The sequence below is a fragment of the Asterias amurensis genome, chromosome 8, assembly GCF_032118995.1.
Source record: "Asterias amurensis chromosome 8, ASM3211899v1".
NCBI classification, from domain to species: domain Eukaryota; kingdom Metazoa; phylum Echinodermata; class Asteroidea; order Forcipulatida; family Asteriidae; genus Asterias; species Asterias amurensis.
In genome coordinates, this window is record NC_092655.1 from 4601454 (window position 1) to 4620208 (window position 18755).

At 37.1% G+C, this 18755-nt stretch overlaps 1 protein-coding gene across 2 annotated transcripts in view; it reads left to right on the plus strand.

The window, feature by feature from the left end:
• Positions 1 to 18712, plus strand: part of LOC139941155 (uncharacterized) — a 168808-nt gene extending 150096 nt beyond the window's left edge. For both annotated transcript variants that reach the window (XM_071937608.1, XM_071937609.1), the window contains 5 exons: positions 4491 to 4561; positions 9388 to 9495; positions 11116 to 11220; positions 11960 to 12022; positions 12791 to 18712. In XM_071937608.1, the coding sequence (XP_071793709.1) occupies positions 4491 to 4561; positions 9388 to 9495; positions 11116 to 11220; positions 11960 to 12022; positions 12791 to 12838 (395 nt within the window). In that variant the 3' untranslated portion in view covers positions 12839 to 18712. The remainder of the gene's footprint in view (positions 1 to 4490; positions 4562 to 9387; positions 9496 to 11115; positions 11221 to 11959; positions 12023 to 12790) is intronic.
• The last annotated feature ends 43 nt before the right edge of the window (positions 18713 to 18755 follow it).

The window sequence follows — 18755 nt, forward strand, 5'->3', positions numbered from 1 at the left end:
TCCGGAGCCTGTCCCGGGTAGCATCTGTGGAGAAGGGGGGATGTATGGCCAGCTTCATCAAGGGCTCATCCTCCCTCTTCCTGCTTGCCACTCCCTAGACTCTGTTTCATAGATCTGCTAACCGGGCAATATTCACTAAGCGCAATACTATCAAGGAACCAGTTACAAATGCTATATACACGTATGATCATTTTGGCTGGTGCCTTGTTTGTTTCTTGTGCTAAACAAAATGCGCAATTATAGACAGTGGATTTTTGGTATTTGTCAAAGACCAGTATTCTCACTTGGTGTGTCATAACATATATAATGCATAAAATAAGAAATCTGTGAAAGTTTTGACTCACTTGGTCATCGAAGTTGCAAGAGAATAATGAAGAAAAAAAAGCACCCTTGTTGCACAGATTGGTGTGCTTTCAGATGCCTAATAAAAGGCTTCAGGCCTGAAGTCTTTTAATATTTCAGTGAGAAATTACCTTCTTTATCAAAAAGTACATTACTTCAGAGGGAGCCATTTCTCACAATGTTTTATACCATCAACATCTCTCCATTGCTCATTACCAAGTAAGTTTGTATGCTAACAATTATTTAGAGTAATTACCAAAGGTGTCCACAGTGCCTTTAAAACAGACAGTTCTATGAAACAGGTCTACAGGTCTCAGTCGATGCCTGATGAAGTGCCTGAATCTGCACGATCTCCACCAAGCCATTCATCAAAGGACCTCATTGTGTAATACCATATAGCAAAACACTTCTTGTAATACCACCATTTCCCTCGTAATAATAATAATAATAATAATAATAATAATAATAATAATAATAATAATAATAATAATAATAATAATAATAATAATAATAATAATAATAATAATAATAATAATAATAATAATAATAATAATAATAATAATAATAATAATAATAATAATAATAATAATAATAATAATAATAATAATAATAATAATAATAATAATAATAATAATAATAATAATAATAATAATAATAATAATAATAATAATTCCATAAAATATACCCTAGACATAACAAAATATTTAGACAATGACTTAAAACTGGTAAAAACAAGGAAATACGACAATCCCCCAAAAATGAAAGCACAAGACCCTAACAGGACTTCCCAAACAGTAAAAATGCTTTAACAAAAAGTAGCGCGCATTATCCCTCACTCTGTGACGCTCAAGGCTCTTGAGGTATGTGGGACTACGTTTGAAATATGAGACCTACTCATTTACATAGCACTATGTAGTGGGTTTACAAGTTGCTGTGGCACAGTATGCAGCCAATCAAACCAGGAACACTGGGGTGAGCCCCTTCTCTTTACAATAAGTGCACAGGGTTCTTTTTTGTGCGTTGTTACACCACCCATTATTAATCAAACTGGGGACACTTATGATGAGTCAAACTGGCATTAAAACAGACATTGATAAATGTGTACTCGCTCACGAAACAACAACAAACAACAGTTCAAACGAAAGGGGCAGAAATAAGTTTACATACAAAGGGCATGACACACAAAATATCCCACCATCATCACATGCTTGCTGGTGAGCAGTTTACGTTTACCAGACTACGTGTATTCCTGGGTGGAGCCCAGAAATTTATGGTTAAAATATTTGACGGAACTTACGCCGTTGTAAGAATCCAACAGTTGAAATGCACAGCTCAGATTTGCACTTTAAAAGTAGGAACACACTATTTAGCAGATCTTAAATATGAATTACATATGCAATGTTAACACACATCGATGAAAAGGCAAAACAAAAAATTATTATTCACTATTAAGCAGTCAGTGTTCCACTGTGATCTTTTGAGTGTGTGTGAATACAATTCTGATGAATATTATGAAGAAATCACAGATAAAGATCTATCATTTAGAAGCACCTCAGCTCTCATGGCTGCAACTGGAGCTGTCACAATGTGCGCAAAGTGTAACATGTTCAATCAAACACTGACAGCGTCACCTCAGGAATTTTATTCGAGTATACTCCAGGCTAAAGAGAAGTAACTATGTTTAGTGTCACACTCAAAGCAAACTTGACTGCAGGAGTGCCCGCATATGGTGAAACTCTTGAGTTATATTCTGCACCTACTATACACTGCTGCATCACTCCATAATCTTAAGAATAGACAGTTCAACTACAGCATCTGAAAAAACATAATCCCTCAGCAATACACAACTGCTGATTTCGGATCAAGCTCTTGCGCGAAGACCTTGCATGAGATTAATTCAGCTTAAGCCTCCGAATCGTCACTTACTGATGGAGTGATGGAGTTGAAGATTCTTTAAAACATACAAGCCGATTTGGGCTATTAAAGTCTCCTGAGTTCCAAAAAACTTCTCTGCGGTAGAAGAGAAGTGACCCGAACTCCGAAAATCTTCTCTGCGGTAGAAGAGAAATGACCCGAATTCTGAAAATCTTCTCTGCGGTAAATGGAAGTCTCCCTAATTTCGAGAATCTTTTCTGTGGTAGTAGAGAAAACTCCCAAGTTCTGAAAATCTTCTTGTAGAAAATCTTCTGAATTCCCCCAAATCTACTCCCCGGTAATATAATATATAGCAAGACATGGTCTCTAAAGAACATAATCTTAAGTAGATTTATACATATGGCAGGCTTGGAATTTCATCTTTGAACATGTTGAAAGGGCAAGGTCATTTTCATTTCGCAAAGGGCACTTCCACTGGAAAACCTTAAAGTCAATGGGAAACTTTTGAAGGGCACCAAGACCAAGACCAGGGGCAAAGGTGTTCCAGCAAACTGAATATTTGTTCATTTTGCTTCAAGACATTTGTTTCCATTCCAACAGATAATCAAAGTAACAATAACAAAGAAAAGAGTCAAGGAGAATTGGAAATGGGGGCATAACCAGAAAAGCCAAAGCTTATGGAAGCATGCCCATACAAACACAAACACAAACACAAATGGACTAAACATGAACATTAACAAGTAAAGTGAGAGGTACGATATTCAACTAACACAGAATAGACTCTATGCAAACTCAATGATGTCCGAGGGATGCAACTTATAACAATACATAGGATTAAGCATACATTGATATCTCACCATGCAATGCTTCAAATTCCACTTTTTTGTTTTTCTCATCAACATGTATAGTGTTAAATGTACATTCATGAGCACTTGTACCTTGTACAATGCAGTATTGAAGACTTGTTGACCATGAATGATTCATCTTGTGTTGTCACTACTTTATGTTTCTACATCTTTGTGACGTTTGGTTTTTTATTTTTCATGACCTCATGACTGTGATAGATGTCTCTGAGTTGCTAACATAAATAATGTAGATTTCCATTCCTGCTAAACATTTCTAGGGCCAGGATACTTTCACATGAGGAGTTCGAAAATTTGTATATGTTTTTTTACCCTGAGACAAATGTTCATAAGTCACAAAAATACCCTTTTTTCTGAACAAAACCATTTTCAGAAGATGGTACTTCTTTTTGGACTGTCATGATATTGAAGTTCATATGGCGGAAACCTATTTTGATAAATCAATTCTAACTCGGATTAAATGAAAAAAATCCTTAGGCTCTTTCAGCTCATTTCAGTTAATTGACTTACGTTGGAAGGTTGAAATCCACATCTCTGAGTTCTCTTCCCTTCAAATCAAGATAAAAGCAAAAATTTGATATATCTTTGTATTAGTTGATGAAAAAGGCATTAGTGAGTTAAATTTTTAACAAGACCTTTCGATTTCTCTTCATACAATATGACTTGCTTGATCATTAATGAAGGCTCTAATTTGAGTTCCTCCGACTGTGAAGACATTGTTATTGTATCTGATGCGGGTTTAGATTTGTATGTTCCTAACTCTAAAATAACACAAGTGTAGACTTCACTGACTACTCACCCCTTCCATGGGTAAACAGCCAACTCAAAAGAAAAGTTTGAGTAAAGTAAGTAAAGAGATAAGCCACTCACTCACTCAGTTGGCCCAAGTTGTCACGTCGCCGCTCGTATGAGTCAGGCTCAGAGAAAAGCTCAATTGCCATAAAAACGGGATGAAAGTGTAAAAGTAGGCAGAGATAAGACCTGTACTATTCACATTCGTACATAGTAGGGCCTATGACTGTCAAATGGTAAAATAGGAAAAGCTCCCTCATTTACTAAGTATTGATCTCACATAAAAAAAACACCATGATCTTCAAGTTGGGCTGTTTTGTCACGAACATAATGATGGAAGGGCCTTACATATCCACAGTATAAACAGCAATTGAAACCATCCATATGAAGACATTGCCTGCTTGTTCTTGTGCCGTTTCATGGTGTATTATTTGTTAAAGCTACCCTTGACTCATGCCTCCAAACCATATTATTATATAGAATGTATTTATTTACTCACTCGTGTCATAACAAATGTTGATTCAACAAATAACACAACAGAAGGAGAGATGGGATTTTTTTTTTTTTTTTTTTTTAATCTAATTTTCCTGATTGCACTTTGTTTTTGTTTTCCTGCAGATTCCAGCCACTATGCTCATTTTGTCTTCAATTCGTTTGACACAGATCACAATGGCTCGATAACCTTTGAGGTAAAAAGAAATAATTCTAGAACCCTCCATAATCTACCTCTATATGCATCCCCCTTCTACTCAACGCCCCTCCTTAACCCTTGCATTGCCCTGTGTGTTTTTATATAATACCATGTATTTTTTTTTACCTGTAAATTACTCCTTTTCTTGACACAGTCCGCACACTTCGTAGGAACAAAGACTCCCCTATCTATCTCCATTTTTAGGAAGCGTCCTAAACACTTCTTATTTACTACACCATAGTTATTTTTTCTACTCTTGTTCAGTGCTTTGATCTCCCTGTAAAAGTGTACTATAATCACTTATTATATTTAGTTTTTTCTAAAACCTTATTTTATTCACACATTCAGTGTTCACAAAGGCCTTTTTAAGGTAATGTTGGTGTGTTCTAACCAATAGAAATGTGTTAAGAGGCCAGATGTAAATGGCCCTGCCATAACTCAGTCCAAATGTGGGCCTCTTTAATCGGCCTGGCACTCTACTGGGGTTAAATCTACTTCTTTGACGAACACCTCCGCACAATAGACTTTATAGCGTGTAAAACATTTATGTGACGGTAAGTTGTTAAGTTAGTTATGACATATAACTGGCTTCATAATCACAGGAGAGTGGAAAGAGACCAGGTTTATCTGGTTCATAACAAGATTTGGATCACACGAAACTGTACGCTTGGTTCTGTAATAACCTTTTGAGTCAAAGAACCGATCATGTTGGGAAATGTTTCTGTAAGAAGTGCTACTGACTGTGAGATGAAATTATAATAGCAAGCTATGAAAATAGCTGGCAAGGCAGTTTTATAAGCATAGTATCCTGTTATAAAAAAGACACTAATGGTAATTGTCAAAGACCAGTCTTCTCACTTGGTGTATCCAAACATATGCATGAAATAACAGATCTGTGAAAATTTGAGCTCAATTGGTCGTCAAAGTCGCGAGATAACTATGAAAGAAAAAACACCCTTGTCACACGAAGCTGTGTGCTTTCAGACGCTTGATTTCAAGACCTCCAAAACTAATTGTGAGGTCTCGAAATCAAATTCGTGGAAAATTACTTCTTTCTCGAAAACTATGTCACTTCAGAGGGAGCCTTTTTTCACAATGTTTCTCGCACTGTTTCACCAGCATTATATCCAATGGCTTAAGATTAACCAACCGAAGTGGCAGAAACAAGAACGCCTCCAAGAAGTTCTCATCTCTTTATATTGAGGGGAATGAAATCCTGGCAATCCAATTACAGTAAAGCTATCCTGAAACCCTGAGCAATGTATTAAGGCTCTGTGTGCACTTCTCAACCATGAGTAAAGGGATTGTACAACATCCATTTATGGGTAAATAATGTGGTTACTTGCGTTTCATCGACCACTCGAACTTTAAGAAAATGTTTTTGTTCAGAACGTTTTTGTTCAGAACGTTTTTGTGACTTTTATTGCTTTTGATATCATTGAATCACCTTCATAAAAAAATTGTTGAGAAAAACGAATTTCCAATTTGAAAAATTATAGAATTTCATTAAAAAAGAAACTCATCTAATTGATGTAGCAAATGTAATGTCATTTGCTATGACAGGTCTTGAGTTTCGTTCTCTGCTCTTACTAAACTAAGCAAAAGCTTGCCCCGAATCAAGTGACAAACTAGCAACTATCGCAATAGTCTGAAGAACTCAAATTTAGGTGGTAACTTGTGATGAAGTACGTCATTGTACCAGACAATATTCAAATTTAACACGCAAATGGCTTATTGCTGTGGGTACTGTGGGTTAATTCAAGGCCTGCTACCACTCTTCCCTTGAATAAACATGAACTAGTTTATGACCTACAATCTATTAGATTTATCTAACAGATGTTGTCAATGTTAAGTGTAGCCCTGGATCTACACTTGGAAAAAATAAGCTAGATTCAGGGCTGCAAGCAGCCTTTTAAATCATGCAATTTGAAAAGCAACGGATCTACCCTTGGAAAATGTTAACTAGATTCTGGGACTGTCTCTTAGATACTTATCTGATTGATGTTGCCAATGTTACATTCAAAACCATGGAGACACCCTCGGGAAATACCAACTAGACTCTGACCTACATCCTTCTTAAAAACCTAATTGGTGTTGTCCATGAAATGTGATAAACCATGGTTTAGGGGCTACAGTCTCTTAAAGACTTATCGTATCTTCCATGCCAAGTTTCAAATGCTATTCTTTAAAAAGTAATTCTGTCAGAAATGCTACCTTCTGTGGGAAACATAAACTAGACTCGGGGCTACAGTCTCCTAAAGACGTATCTTATCTACCATGGCAAGTTTGAAATGCTATTCCTTAAAAAGTATATCTGTCAGAAATGCTACCATCTTTCAGGAAGTTTGTGTGAATGCTTCAGACTGTGCAAGTCCTATTCAATTCAGTTCAATATTTCTGCACTCACAATCAGAAGAAGAAAAACACCAGAATCATTTTGAAAATGGACATGGTAAAACTGGGTAATTTGTTTTCTTTATACATCAAAGTTATGCATATGGTGGCCCAATCTTCAAAATGTGGATATTATATGTAATGCTTGAATGGTCTATTGCTTGCACTAGACAAGAAAGGGTGAAAAGTTGTATAAAAACTCCAGAAAGAAGTACATGCTGTTTCATCGAAACATGGCCACCTTTTTGCCCCACAGGTGTGTCTTAAGAAAGGCTCCATCCAGGATGCTAGAGGGCTGTAAATGAAATACTTTTTGAAAGGCTTAATGAACTTGTCTCTTCCTCAGAATAAAACAAAAAACTAAAAACTACTTCAACAAGCAATGGGATCCCTTCTACATTTTATCACGATGTAGAGATGACAGTTTCAATTTAGTTCAACTCAATATATTATTATTATAAAAAAATTAAACAAATTAAAAATCATTGAAAGACATACAAATTGAGAGGATCCTTCCCAGTAAGGTCGTTTACTCTCTCTCCGCCGGCGCTTTAATATTTCTCTTGATTGCATCCCAAGGCAAGAGGTTTCTTAAAAGTATGTGCTTCCCTTATGCAGATCACGTACAATTTCTAGCTGCGGGCACCGGGCGCTCTACCTTCTCTCTGGCTCAATTTAGCAGAGGGACTACTGAAACTATTTCTGGGTCAACTGGAACTCCATTAATTATGAACATCAAATTCAGAATGAGTTAATTTTTTATTACTTTGGAGGTGAGAGAATTGAGTCTGACCGTATTTCTAAACCAAGTTGGGATATTTTCATGAAATTGGACGGCTTTGAAGGGTTTGCTTAAATCCATGTTTGCAATTTAATTTGTTGTATGTTAGCGGGTATACTGCCCTTTATTTTAAAAAAGTGTTCCAAACAATCCTCAGAATGTTGAAACATATTAACATACTTAAAGGGAAGTTATTTGTGTGGTTATCACTCTTAAGATGAATGGCAACAGAAAATTTTGGTAAAGAACTGTCATCTCTCAGATTGTGAATTCCAATTACAAATTAGCCAGTTTCACCTGTTAGTTTTTTGGTGTAAATCCACAATTTATAGGTTTGAAACAATCGAACGCTGCCAAAAACCAAAGGTAGGCCTATACGTTGCTTTTAATAAAGCAATTGAAGCTCAATTTTGGAACGCACAAGTTGTCTAACACCCCGGGCACCAATTCCGAAAAAGCTAAAATGAACAATTATTTTCTGTCTCTATTAACTTGTGAATTGCTGCAGGGCCTGCAATAGATGAATTGATAGCAACTCACATTACTTTATAGACCCAGAAATTGGATGTACTCCTCTGGTCTGTCCTCCGCTGTCAGATTCTATTCTTGCATCAATACTTTGTGGTTTACTCATAAAATGACTCGCGCATCCATCCTCTCTATATATATCCAATTAGAGTTTGAATGTTGTAGCCCATTGAGGGAGTTACTTGTAATAGCCGAGAGAGTAGAGATTCTATACTTTGGGGAAACATTGTACAAAGAATCAATTTCGATTAGGATCACTGCGTCTATCTTTTGGATTCGGATTTACGCCTAATTCTATGAAGAGCTTTCCATACAGAACTTGAAGAAAAGAACTGAGGGAGTCGGTGTATTAGCAAGTTGTTCAAGGATAGGCTTTAAAAAATAGAATACAGTTTGTGTTCATTACCCTCTACTGTTTTAGGCCCAAGTTATAAAGCTAAGAAGAGAAAACAATTCAGACTTACACATCAGCAATTACTGTTCCATTGTTCCTGCTAAATAAAATAATTGAAATTGTCAAGATTAAAAACAATATGTAGATGGTGTTTGAAACAAACCTGTAGCATGTTGTGGCTGAGCGTTTAAAAGCACCAGACTCAATATTTGGTGTTTCTTAAATCAGCAGAGAGTGTGGTTTTGAGTCCTGGGGAGGATTTCACAAAGGTAGTCCTAACTTAGGACTAGTCCTATAGGCAATGCTAGGAGATAGGACCAGTCCTAAGTTAGGATGAGTTACTGGTCCTAACTTAGGACCAGTCCTATCTCTTAGCATTGCCTAGGACTAGTCCTAAGTTAGGACCACCTTTGTGAAATCCACCCCAGGTCATGTAATTGCTTTGTCTTTCGGACGGGATGTTGAGCTGAAGGTCCTGTGTACTAGGATTGGCAGTGGAAGTAACATACCCAGAACACTTATCACAGAAGAGAAGGGATTAACCCTAGTATCACCCTTGTTTACAGGTTTCCTCAGGCTTGTTAGCTACAGATATTAAGTTCACTTATATGGCATCCTTTATTTGTTTCCAGAAATAGATAATAATAATTATAGTAATACTTGATAAAAAAGTAAATGTAAATACCCAATAGCTTCATATTTCTTTTCTTGTTTTTCCTCCATACAGGAATTTGTTACAGGTTTGTCAGTACTATCAAGAGGTTCATTGAATGACAAACTGAATTGGGCTTTCAACTTGTATGACATCAACGGGGATGGGTACATAACGAGAGAAGTAAGTAGGACAGTCGTCTGGTTTCCACAAACTTTCCTGATATCATGATTTTCTCAAAAGCTTCTTGAGCCTTAAAATTTTGTTTTAAGAAGTAGGCACCAAAGGAAGACAGAAATAGTCCACATTCAAACCTGTAGTTTTGTATTTCCAATGATATACAATCTGTAAACCATCTGGGCCCAATTTCATAGCTCTGCTTCTCATCAGCAATTAAGGAAACAGGGAATTCCCTGCTTACATCAAGCACTTTTCTTAGGTTAGCAGGGATCTTCCCGCTTGCATACTCCACATTACTAAGGCATTCTTCGCTTACACAACTAGCACAGAAACTCATCACTTGCCATGTAAGCAAAAATGATGATCAGAAGTGCATAATTCGGAGGAAGCAAAGGCATGAAATTGGTCCCTGAGCATCTAAGAGGTTTCAGGTTTAGAGGGGAACCTTGGCAGGAGGTACTCATCAGCAGCACTTCCCTCAAAGGTTTCCCCTCTCCCGTCCAGAAAAAAATCCCTCCCACAACGACCCACCCCCTAGTTGCATTACTTTCCTCTGCTACTTATTCTATAAAAACCTCCTATTAACAGTGTCCTTATTGATCGCTTAACAACAGTATCAAAACGTCCTTCAGTGTAATCTTATGGAGAGCGAAAAAAAACCCAAAAAACATTGACGGCAAAAAAAACCACCCTGGAACGGCATGAAATGAGTGCATCGTGATTCTAGAAGGAGAAAGTCTTTCCATCGTAATTGAGTTGAGGGTCGAATATAATGGAATGACAATGACGTAAAGGTTTTTAAGAACGAGACTAATGGTTTTGCAGATTGTATCGTGTAAAGTATATTCGGTAACTCTGATGATCAGTCCTCTAAACCTGATGAGCTACCCGGAGTTGCATTTGGGTCAATTTAGTCGTAAGACAGGGTCACATTAAGTGCACAATTAATGGCTCATGCTTTGGTAGCGTCCATGGAAAGCAATTAACCTGTGGGTTTACAAAGCTTGTAGTGAGTTACTCCACCAGTAGAGGGGGCTATTCATTGAGATCCACATACCGTGCAACGATCTGCTTTTTTTGGTACCCTTTTGGCTCAGCCAATGGTGTTTTACACTGACCATAGAGCAAGGAGCACTGACTGGGGCCCAGCTTAATTAAGCTGTTTAGCAGAAAGTTCTGCTCAGCAAATTTCTTGGCTAGGCAAGAAATGACCGATGTACCAGTCCAGGCTGTTAAGCAGAAAATTCTGCTTGGCAAGTTTCTCGGCTTAGCAAGAAATTACCGATATCCAGTCGCAGCAATTGTAACTGTATTCTCGAATTGGCTGGTCACATGTTTTCACTAAGCAAAGTTTGTTTGCACTAAGCAAGTTTTTGTGCTTACAGGCTTTATGAAATTGGGCCCAGCATATTTGGGTAAGCTCCTGTAGTGACATTTTGCATCTGACATAGCTCGAAATGCAATCAGATTTTTTCAGTTAAAATCACCAATCAAACTCATTTTGGGGCAGGCTTTAGTTAATTGAAGACCAGACAACATTACCAAACAAAAACTAGCAGTCTCTCTACAACAACAAAAACCCAGTTTATTAACCTGTCTCTTCTTCTTGACTGATTGTTACAGGAGATGCTGAGTATCATTCAATCGATATATGACATGATGGGCAAGTATTCAGAACCTACGTCAGAGGATATCACCCCAGGCGAACATGTTGAAAGAGTCTTCCAGGTATACAGATCTCTCTCCCCCCCCCCCCCAAGCCATGCATCAGAAATATTGTCCGGCAAAAACACCTGTAGGTCCAGTCTCTTGAAATACTTTGATACATAGGATTAAATCTCATAAATTCAAAACGTAGTCTCACTAACCTTACAGGAAATACTGTAGTTACAGCGCCATGAGCGTCACTGAGTGACTGATATGCGCGTTGTATGGAAGTCACTGCTATTATTTATTATATGGGATACGTAGGATTAGGTCTCATATTTCAAAACGAGTCCCACATTCCTTGCGGGTTATACTGATGTTACAGCGCGAGGAGAGTCACTGAGTGACGGATGTGCGTTGTTTCAAAGCCACTATTATTACATATTATATGTGGATGCATAGGATTAGGTCTCATAATTCAAAACGTAGTCCCACATACCTTGCAGGTTATACTGTGGGTGTGTTTGTTTAGCTTCCCTGGATCGACCCCGGTCTGCACCGGTAGATTCAAATAGCTTTGACAGGGCTCACCCGGGTCATCCCCCAGTGCCCTGCTTGTGGAGTGGGTCACTTGGGGTGACCCGAGGTGCATGACGTTACCACGAGAGGGCTAGTGTGATCGTTCGTTTAACTCTTGTCAGGGGATCACCTGAGTGATGAGCACTGCGGGGTCGACCCAGGGAAGCTAGGTTAAATAGATCTAATAGTCCAGCTGTTTTTTAGTGAAGTGTTTTCTGAACGCTTGCTCTTTTTCTTCCAGAAAATGGATCTTAACAAGGATGGTGTTGTAACAATAGATGAGTTTATTGACTCGTGCAGAACTGTAAGTATGATGTCAGACTTTCCTGCTATTTTTGATATTTTATTTTGACATTGATGAAATAGAATCCCCACTAATTAAACTTAAAATGCAGAATTGTTTTCAAAAAAATTAGTACCAGGGCCGAATTTCATTGAGCTGCTTGAGCACTACATTTTGCTTAGAACTTTTCTGCTAACCAAAAAGAAGCAGGATACCACTCATTAATGGTTAGTGTGGAATGGTAATTTGGTTGGTAATCTTATTTGACAAGCAAGTTATATTTTGCTTGGCTACTTTTTGTGCTGAAGCAGCTCTATATAATTGAGCCCTGAACTTACTGTACACCAAGTGTGACGTGAAATGTAGGTAAGAAATCGTCCGTACACAATTTTTGACTTTTGAGTAGGTGTCGTAACTTTCCCCTTAAAAAAACACATGTAAATGTTGTAAACTGACAAGGAGGAAGTGCAGGGTTGATACTTCACAGAGGCAACAAATGATATTGCCTCCATGCCCCCTGGTCATTGCCTTGGTGCCCTTGAAATGCTCCAGTAGAAAATAATTTTCTCATAGGGTGCCTTTTTACAAAGGAGAAAATGCCTTGGTGCCCTTGCCCTTTCAAAAACAAAACATACAGGCCTGGGGGATTTTGTTGTTGTTGTCAACCCTATACCATATAATATATATATGTTCTCCTACTTTTTTATAAGAACCAAATATCTGATGCCTGTAAAATGAAGTATTTCTTGCAATGATTTATTTGTTTTCTTCTCTCTTTGTTTCTTTCAGGACGAGACTATCACCAAGTCCATGCACGTCTTTGATACGATATTATGAAACCTGTAAACAGTACCGCAAGGAGATCCTTTTTTTATATATTACCAGCAAACGAAACATTTGAAGAAAACAAAAAACAGAAGAGATGTGAAAACAGACACTTTTTATCTGCAGGGACCTAATTTTGCGTGCTATAAATCTATGCCATCCTACAAGTGTTTTTTTTTTTTATATATGGAGGCCTAGTTTTTCGAGGAGATCTCTATGTGTTGCACGGAGGTATGCTGCTGTTCGATTCTGCTGAGCTCTTACAGTCAAGTGGTTTCTCAAACAAAAGACCTGCTGTGTCTATTAAAGGGATTGGATCTTCGGTAAATGGGTTCAAGTTTTTGTGGTGTCCAGGGAAAACTGTCCGCCAGAGATTCTGTCCCCCGTATAGGAAATCAACGTGAGCTGAAGGAGGATGTATCAAAGGAGGGCGCTATCAGAAGTAGTTTGTACACAGTTCTCCGTATGGAGGGGGGGGGGGACACAGAATCTCCTGCAACGACGGAATAACTTTAAGAAAAGTTCCTGCTGTTACAGCATAACTTCAGTGCTGGTTCTGCTTTTAGAGTCACCAAGAAAGAAGTCACCCATCCAGTTTCTCCCTATCTCTTCAGATGATTGGTCCGTGTCTTGAGGATGTGAGCAATGAGTGATATGTTGCCATCATCATCGTCATCAAGTAACAAGTATCACACTGAGAAAGTGAGAGACTTCAATAGTCATGACTTGTAGACTTTTGAGACTGCAAGGTTTGTTAAAACATGTTCATCTATGGTTTTGGATTAAGAGGTTGAGGTTTTGCAGGAGATCTATCCATTTTGAATTGTTCTCGGTACAAGGTTTCTTTTTCTCTCCTTTATTGACCCCTGGCATGATGCGTTTACACGAAAGCATTTTGCGGAGGTGTGTTCCATCTGCAGGGGTTCAATAGGAAGAGGTGTGGGCTTTGAAAAATTAGTTTTTTGTAACTGGCTCATTTCCAAGCCGACATCATTCTTTCTTAGAGAGATAATTGTGTACCCAAGAAAAACAAGATTGTGAATTGTAAATCAGGAAAAAAACTACAACAATTACAACTTGAGTGTACAACCTAAAACAAAACAAAATTGTAGGAGAAAAAACCCCAAACAAACAAGACGAAGTAACTTAAGGGAATGTGCACATTGCGTACATTTTGTTTTTTCTTTAATGCGGACGAAAGGCTTGTTTAGAAAATCATGCTTTTAAGAAAAAAATGTGTATCTAAAAAAAAATGAGAAACAAAATGATCTTGTGCCTTGTGAATAAGATGGCATAATTAATTTGTTCTGTACAGAATTAACTATATCTTGCTATTCGAAATGCCTGACTTATACTTTTGGGTATTTCAACTGGATAAAAAGGAATATTCGGGGAATTGATTTGAGAAATATAGAAACATTCTATTCAACAATTGATTTTAAATTGTGGGTTGTTTTTATTTAAGGATGTCATTCAGGGAGCTGTTGTTTTTGTGTTGATTTTGATTATTATTGTTGTTGTTTTGGTTGACTGTTCTCCTGTAGTATTATAATCAGTTATAAGTTCAATTTGTGTGCATTTACAATTTGTGGCCAGTTGTAACTTACTCTCTGATATTGTGTTGCTATAACCTCGTATAGATCTATAAAAAAAAGTACATTCAAAATACTACTCAACTATCATGTTATACTTATAATGCAAAGATTTTCACTTATCACGGATTATTATACAAATGCGACAATTCTGACGTGCCTACATCAATTATATACTCACATAATTATACAATAGGTGTGTACATGTATATATACCGACACAGTATCTTCTTTTGTGTATTTATCATTTACTATTGCCTCTTAAACGACTCATTATGAGTTGTATGGAAGCGATTGTTGTCCAACTGTGTATTTTGTATCCTTCTAAAGATCGCACAATGCAATAATATGTAGTACTCATTATAGTGTAGATGTGCAACTTTATTATTATCTTTGTAGAAACAACAAAATCTTCCCTTTTATCTGCCTGGGCGTTCAACATAAACTCCTAATTGCCCTTTATTACTTAAACAATGCCATACATAATTAAGCCAATACAAACAAAATATAACTCTCATTTTTTCTTCAAAATGCTTATCATGCAAGTCAGCTTTTCCTTGAAGTTGAGTTATAGCTGTGTTTAAGAACATTCTATGTGTTACTGTTTGCAGCTTGTTTGTTATAGCACACTTTGTAAGAGATGTTGTTTAAACGTTAATCAAATTTCTTTGGTTATCATCTATTAGCAGGGAAAAAGTGTCAAGCAATGGAGTGGATAGTTTGTTTTTGACTTGTGATGTGTGACTGCTAAGCAAGAGTTTTTTTCGGGCACAGCAACTCTTGTGCCTAGATAGCGAAGTAAGACTGTTGAAGGTTTTTAAAAGTTGCCAGCCAACATATATATGTTCCATTATAACCTCTGTTGCATGAGTACACTCAGTCACCATGTTACAATCAGGGAAGGAGGTGACTACTCTATGTTCTCCCAGGTCAAAATTCCAGTTGAACCTAGTTAAACTGGGTTTAACTGGAACTATTTGAAAACCAGTTGATAAACTAGTTAAACAAAGTTTGTTTAATATGGAAAATGAATAGAAACTAACTGGTTTAAAATTTAAACCTAGTTGAACACAGTTAAACCTAGGCCAAACCAGTTGGTTAATATGGAAAATGGACGAGTTTGGTTACTATCCAGTTGAACCAGTTGACCCCAGGGGGTCAACTGGAATTTTTACCTGGGCTGATACCCCCGTGTTCCAATAATCCCTCCTGATCTGTTAGGGTGGGGATTAGGATTAGGAACATACATTTGTAGGGGTGCCTTAACAGAGTGTTTAACCAGGAAGGGTTCAAATTTCTTCACTGGTTAACTGATGAACAAACACTTGTTTAACAGTTTTCTTGGGCCATCCTCATAGGATCAGAAGAACACTTCACTTGGTTAATTGTGATTTATCAGCATTTTTCTCAAATGTTTAGAGGTGCAGTATTCAGAAATGACCTGAAAAGGCAGATTATATGGGAGTTGGTTGATCCTGTTGCCCTTACTGCATTCACACAAATAATGTTGCAATTGGTTCTGATACGCTCTCTGGTTAGTTTTTAACTTATATTTGTATCATTGTTATGCTGCAATGTGTAAATACTGAGATGTACATTTAATGTCTGTTTGAACAAACTATGCTTAAGGTGGAATACCCATGTAGTGGCAGAAGCAGGATCAGATGGGAAGAATCTGTCAACTTAAATGATTGATTTCAGGGCACTCACATTTTTTTTTTTTTTAAATCTCACAGACGAAGGATGAACATTTCATTGCAACAATCATTAGAGCTACAAATAAATTGCCCATTGCCAAAATGTTTGTTCTAGATTTCCGTTAGTATCATCAAAGGTAATGTACCTAGAAGTCGTTCAAGTACTTGAGCTATTCAATTGAGTCAGTCAAGTGCTGGGTACTCATGAGTACATGAACAAGTAATTGAAGCTGAATGCTCTTTTCATATCTTAGACCTTTCATTTCGTTCTGTGATTGTTTTTGTAAACTGCTTGAGAAAATATTTCTTCCTGATTAATGGGCTGCTATTCTATTCTATCTATTTGTTATTGTTAGTCTGTAAATAATAATATATTTTAACATTGTAAAATATTGAACCATGGTCTGTGTATTTTGGGTTGTTATATTTCACTCATATTTTGGGCTATTGCCTGACACTCACTTTAAGAATCATGTGGTTATTTTTTATAAAGTGCTGCTGAGTTCACACTTATATCCCCTCAAAGACGTTAGTTGCACTCACCAGTGTACTTTGAAACTTGTTTTCAGATGGCATCTCTACACAGGGGAATTATTTTGAAGATATTATACAGGATTGGTAGAGCTGACACAGTGTAAGGCCGGATCCAAATTGGCGGCTACAGCTACGGCTACGGCCGGATCGCCGCGTCATGCATTGAAGTATAGGATGCCCTTAGCAACACCCCTGGCAATGGTCGTAGCCGCAGCCATAGCCACCAATTCGGACACGGCCTTAGACAATGTGCATGATTTGGGTGATTAACCATATATACATGAAATAACAAATCTGTGAAAGTTTGGGCAAAATCCTTTGTATGGGTCAGGCGAAAATAGTGAGAAAGCCAAAGGCCTGGTATGACAACTCAAAATAAGGACTTGTGTTTCTTGCCTAGAATTGTCCATGGTTTCAAACCATTCATAATTTTAAGCAAGTAATACAGGTCCTTAGTTTAGGTTGTCACATCTGAAATCAGCTGTTGCATTTTGTTCAGGTTTTGAGTTACAGTTTACTCAAAATATGAATTCATTTCAGAGGGAGATACTTCACAAAACAAAATGGTTTTAGTATGAACTTCATAATCAGTAAGCTTTCAGACTCAAACTAAACGATGCTGGTTTCACCAGTCACGCCAGTCCTGTAAAGACACTCACAAAACAAAACAAAACTTATCCTTACCTCTGATGTTCTTTATCAAGGTTTTTGGCTGCTTTGTTGTTCTTTGAAAGGATTGTAAATAGATATATATTTTTCATTGTTATCACAAAAGTTATTTTACACTCCTTCAAACAACTTACTATGGATTTTTCTGCCATTGTGAAGTTATTTGTTTGCACACATTTAAAGATTCAGCAATGAAGTTCTCAAGGATTTTCCACTTCACAATCACAATGAATAATTATGTTCGCTATTTCTTTTTAAAATATTATTAATGTGTACTAAGGCAAGCTTAGTTAATTAATTTTATCACCCAACCAAATATTGGTATTGAAGAATGTATAAGAGCATTTTTGTTGTTGTTTTATTTTCTTCAAGATTGTTTTACCACAGCCCGTTCATTTTGGCTGAGACATTTTGTGCATACTATCCACTCGTCGTGCAGTTTAACTATATCTCAAATGTTTGAAACTTCAACAGAATTGGACTTCCTACCCCATCCAGTATCTCTGCATTATCGCTGAAACAATCAAAAGGGCCAAAACAGAAAGGAATCTGCTTTCGCATAGAACAACCATCTCAGTTACATGCATGAAAACAAAGTTGTGAAGATAAGCCATGAAATTAATGGTATTAATTTCATTCAGCCGTAATGTATGTGTGTAAGTGTTGGACAATCCATTTTCTTGTGTTTGAGCTGGTGTGTTACGCATTTTGTTGCTTAAAAGCGGGTCACCAGGTGACCTGCTTTTAAGCAACAAAATGCGTAACATTATATCTTCTATAATGAGCAACATTTGCCTACACCTATCAAACAAATTTGTACTGGCCGTACACAGGTTTACCATTGTATTTGAGAAGAAGAAAGAAAAAAAGGAAAGTTCTTAACACAGCAAAAACTTTTTAATGCGTTTTTCTTTTTTGAGTGGCTTAGCTGACCAGGGCCCAATTTCATGGCTCTGCGAAATTTTTTGCACTAGACGTGTAAGCAAAATATACCTAGTAACGCAGAGTACCCTTGATATAAGCAGAGAATTCCCTGCTTCTGTTAGATTCAATTCTTTGCTTTTTGTTTTAGAGCATGACATTAGGCCCAGCTGAATGAACTGCACCAGCTTTGTTCAATCTTCTCATTGATGTAGTTTCTCTATTTTGAAGAACAAGGTGGAAACCCACCCTTGCTTCTTGCCCCTTCCTTCTCTATAAAGTCATTTAATTCGGAAGATACGACTGCTTGCCACGTTTTGGGTAGAAAGGAATAAACATGTATGTAAATATTTTGTACTAAATAACAACACCACTGTACTCAAATTGAAGGTGTCACTGGAATGTGATATTAATAATTATGATGTATAAACAGTCACAATAAAAAATATCAGAACTGATTTTTCAAAGTTATATTTTTCAGCATTGTGAGTGTATTATTCAAGTGCCCTTGAAGGA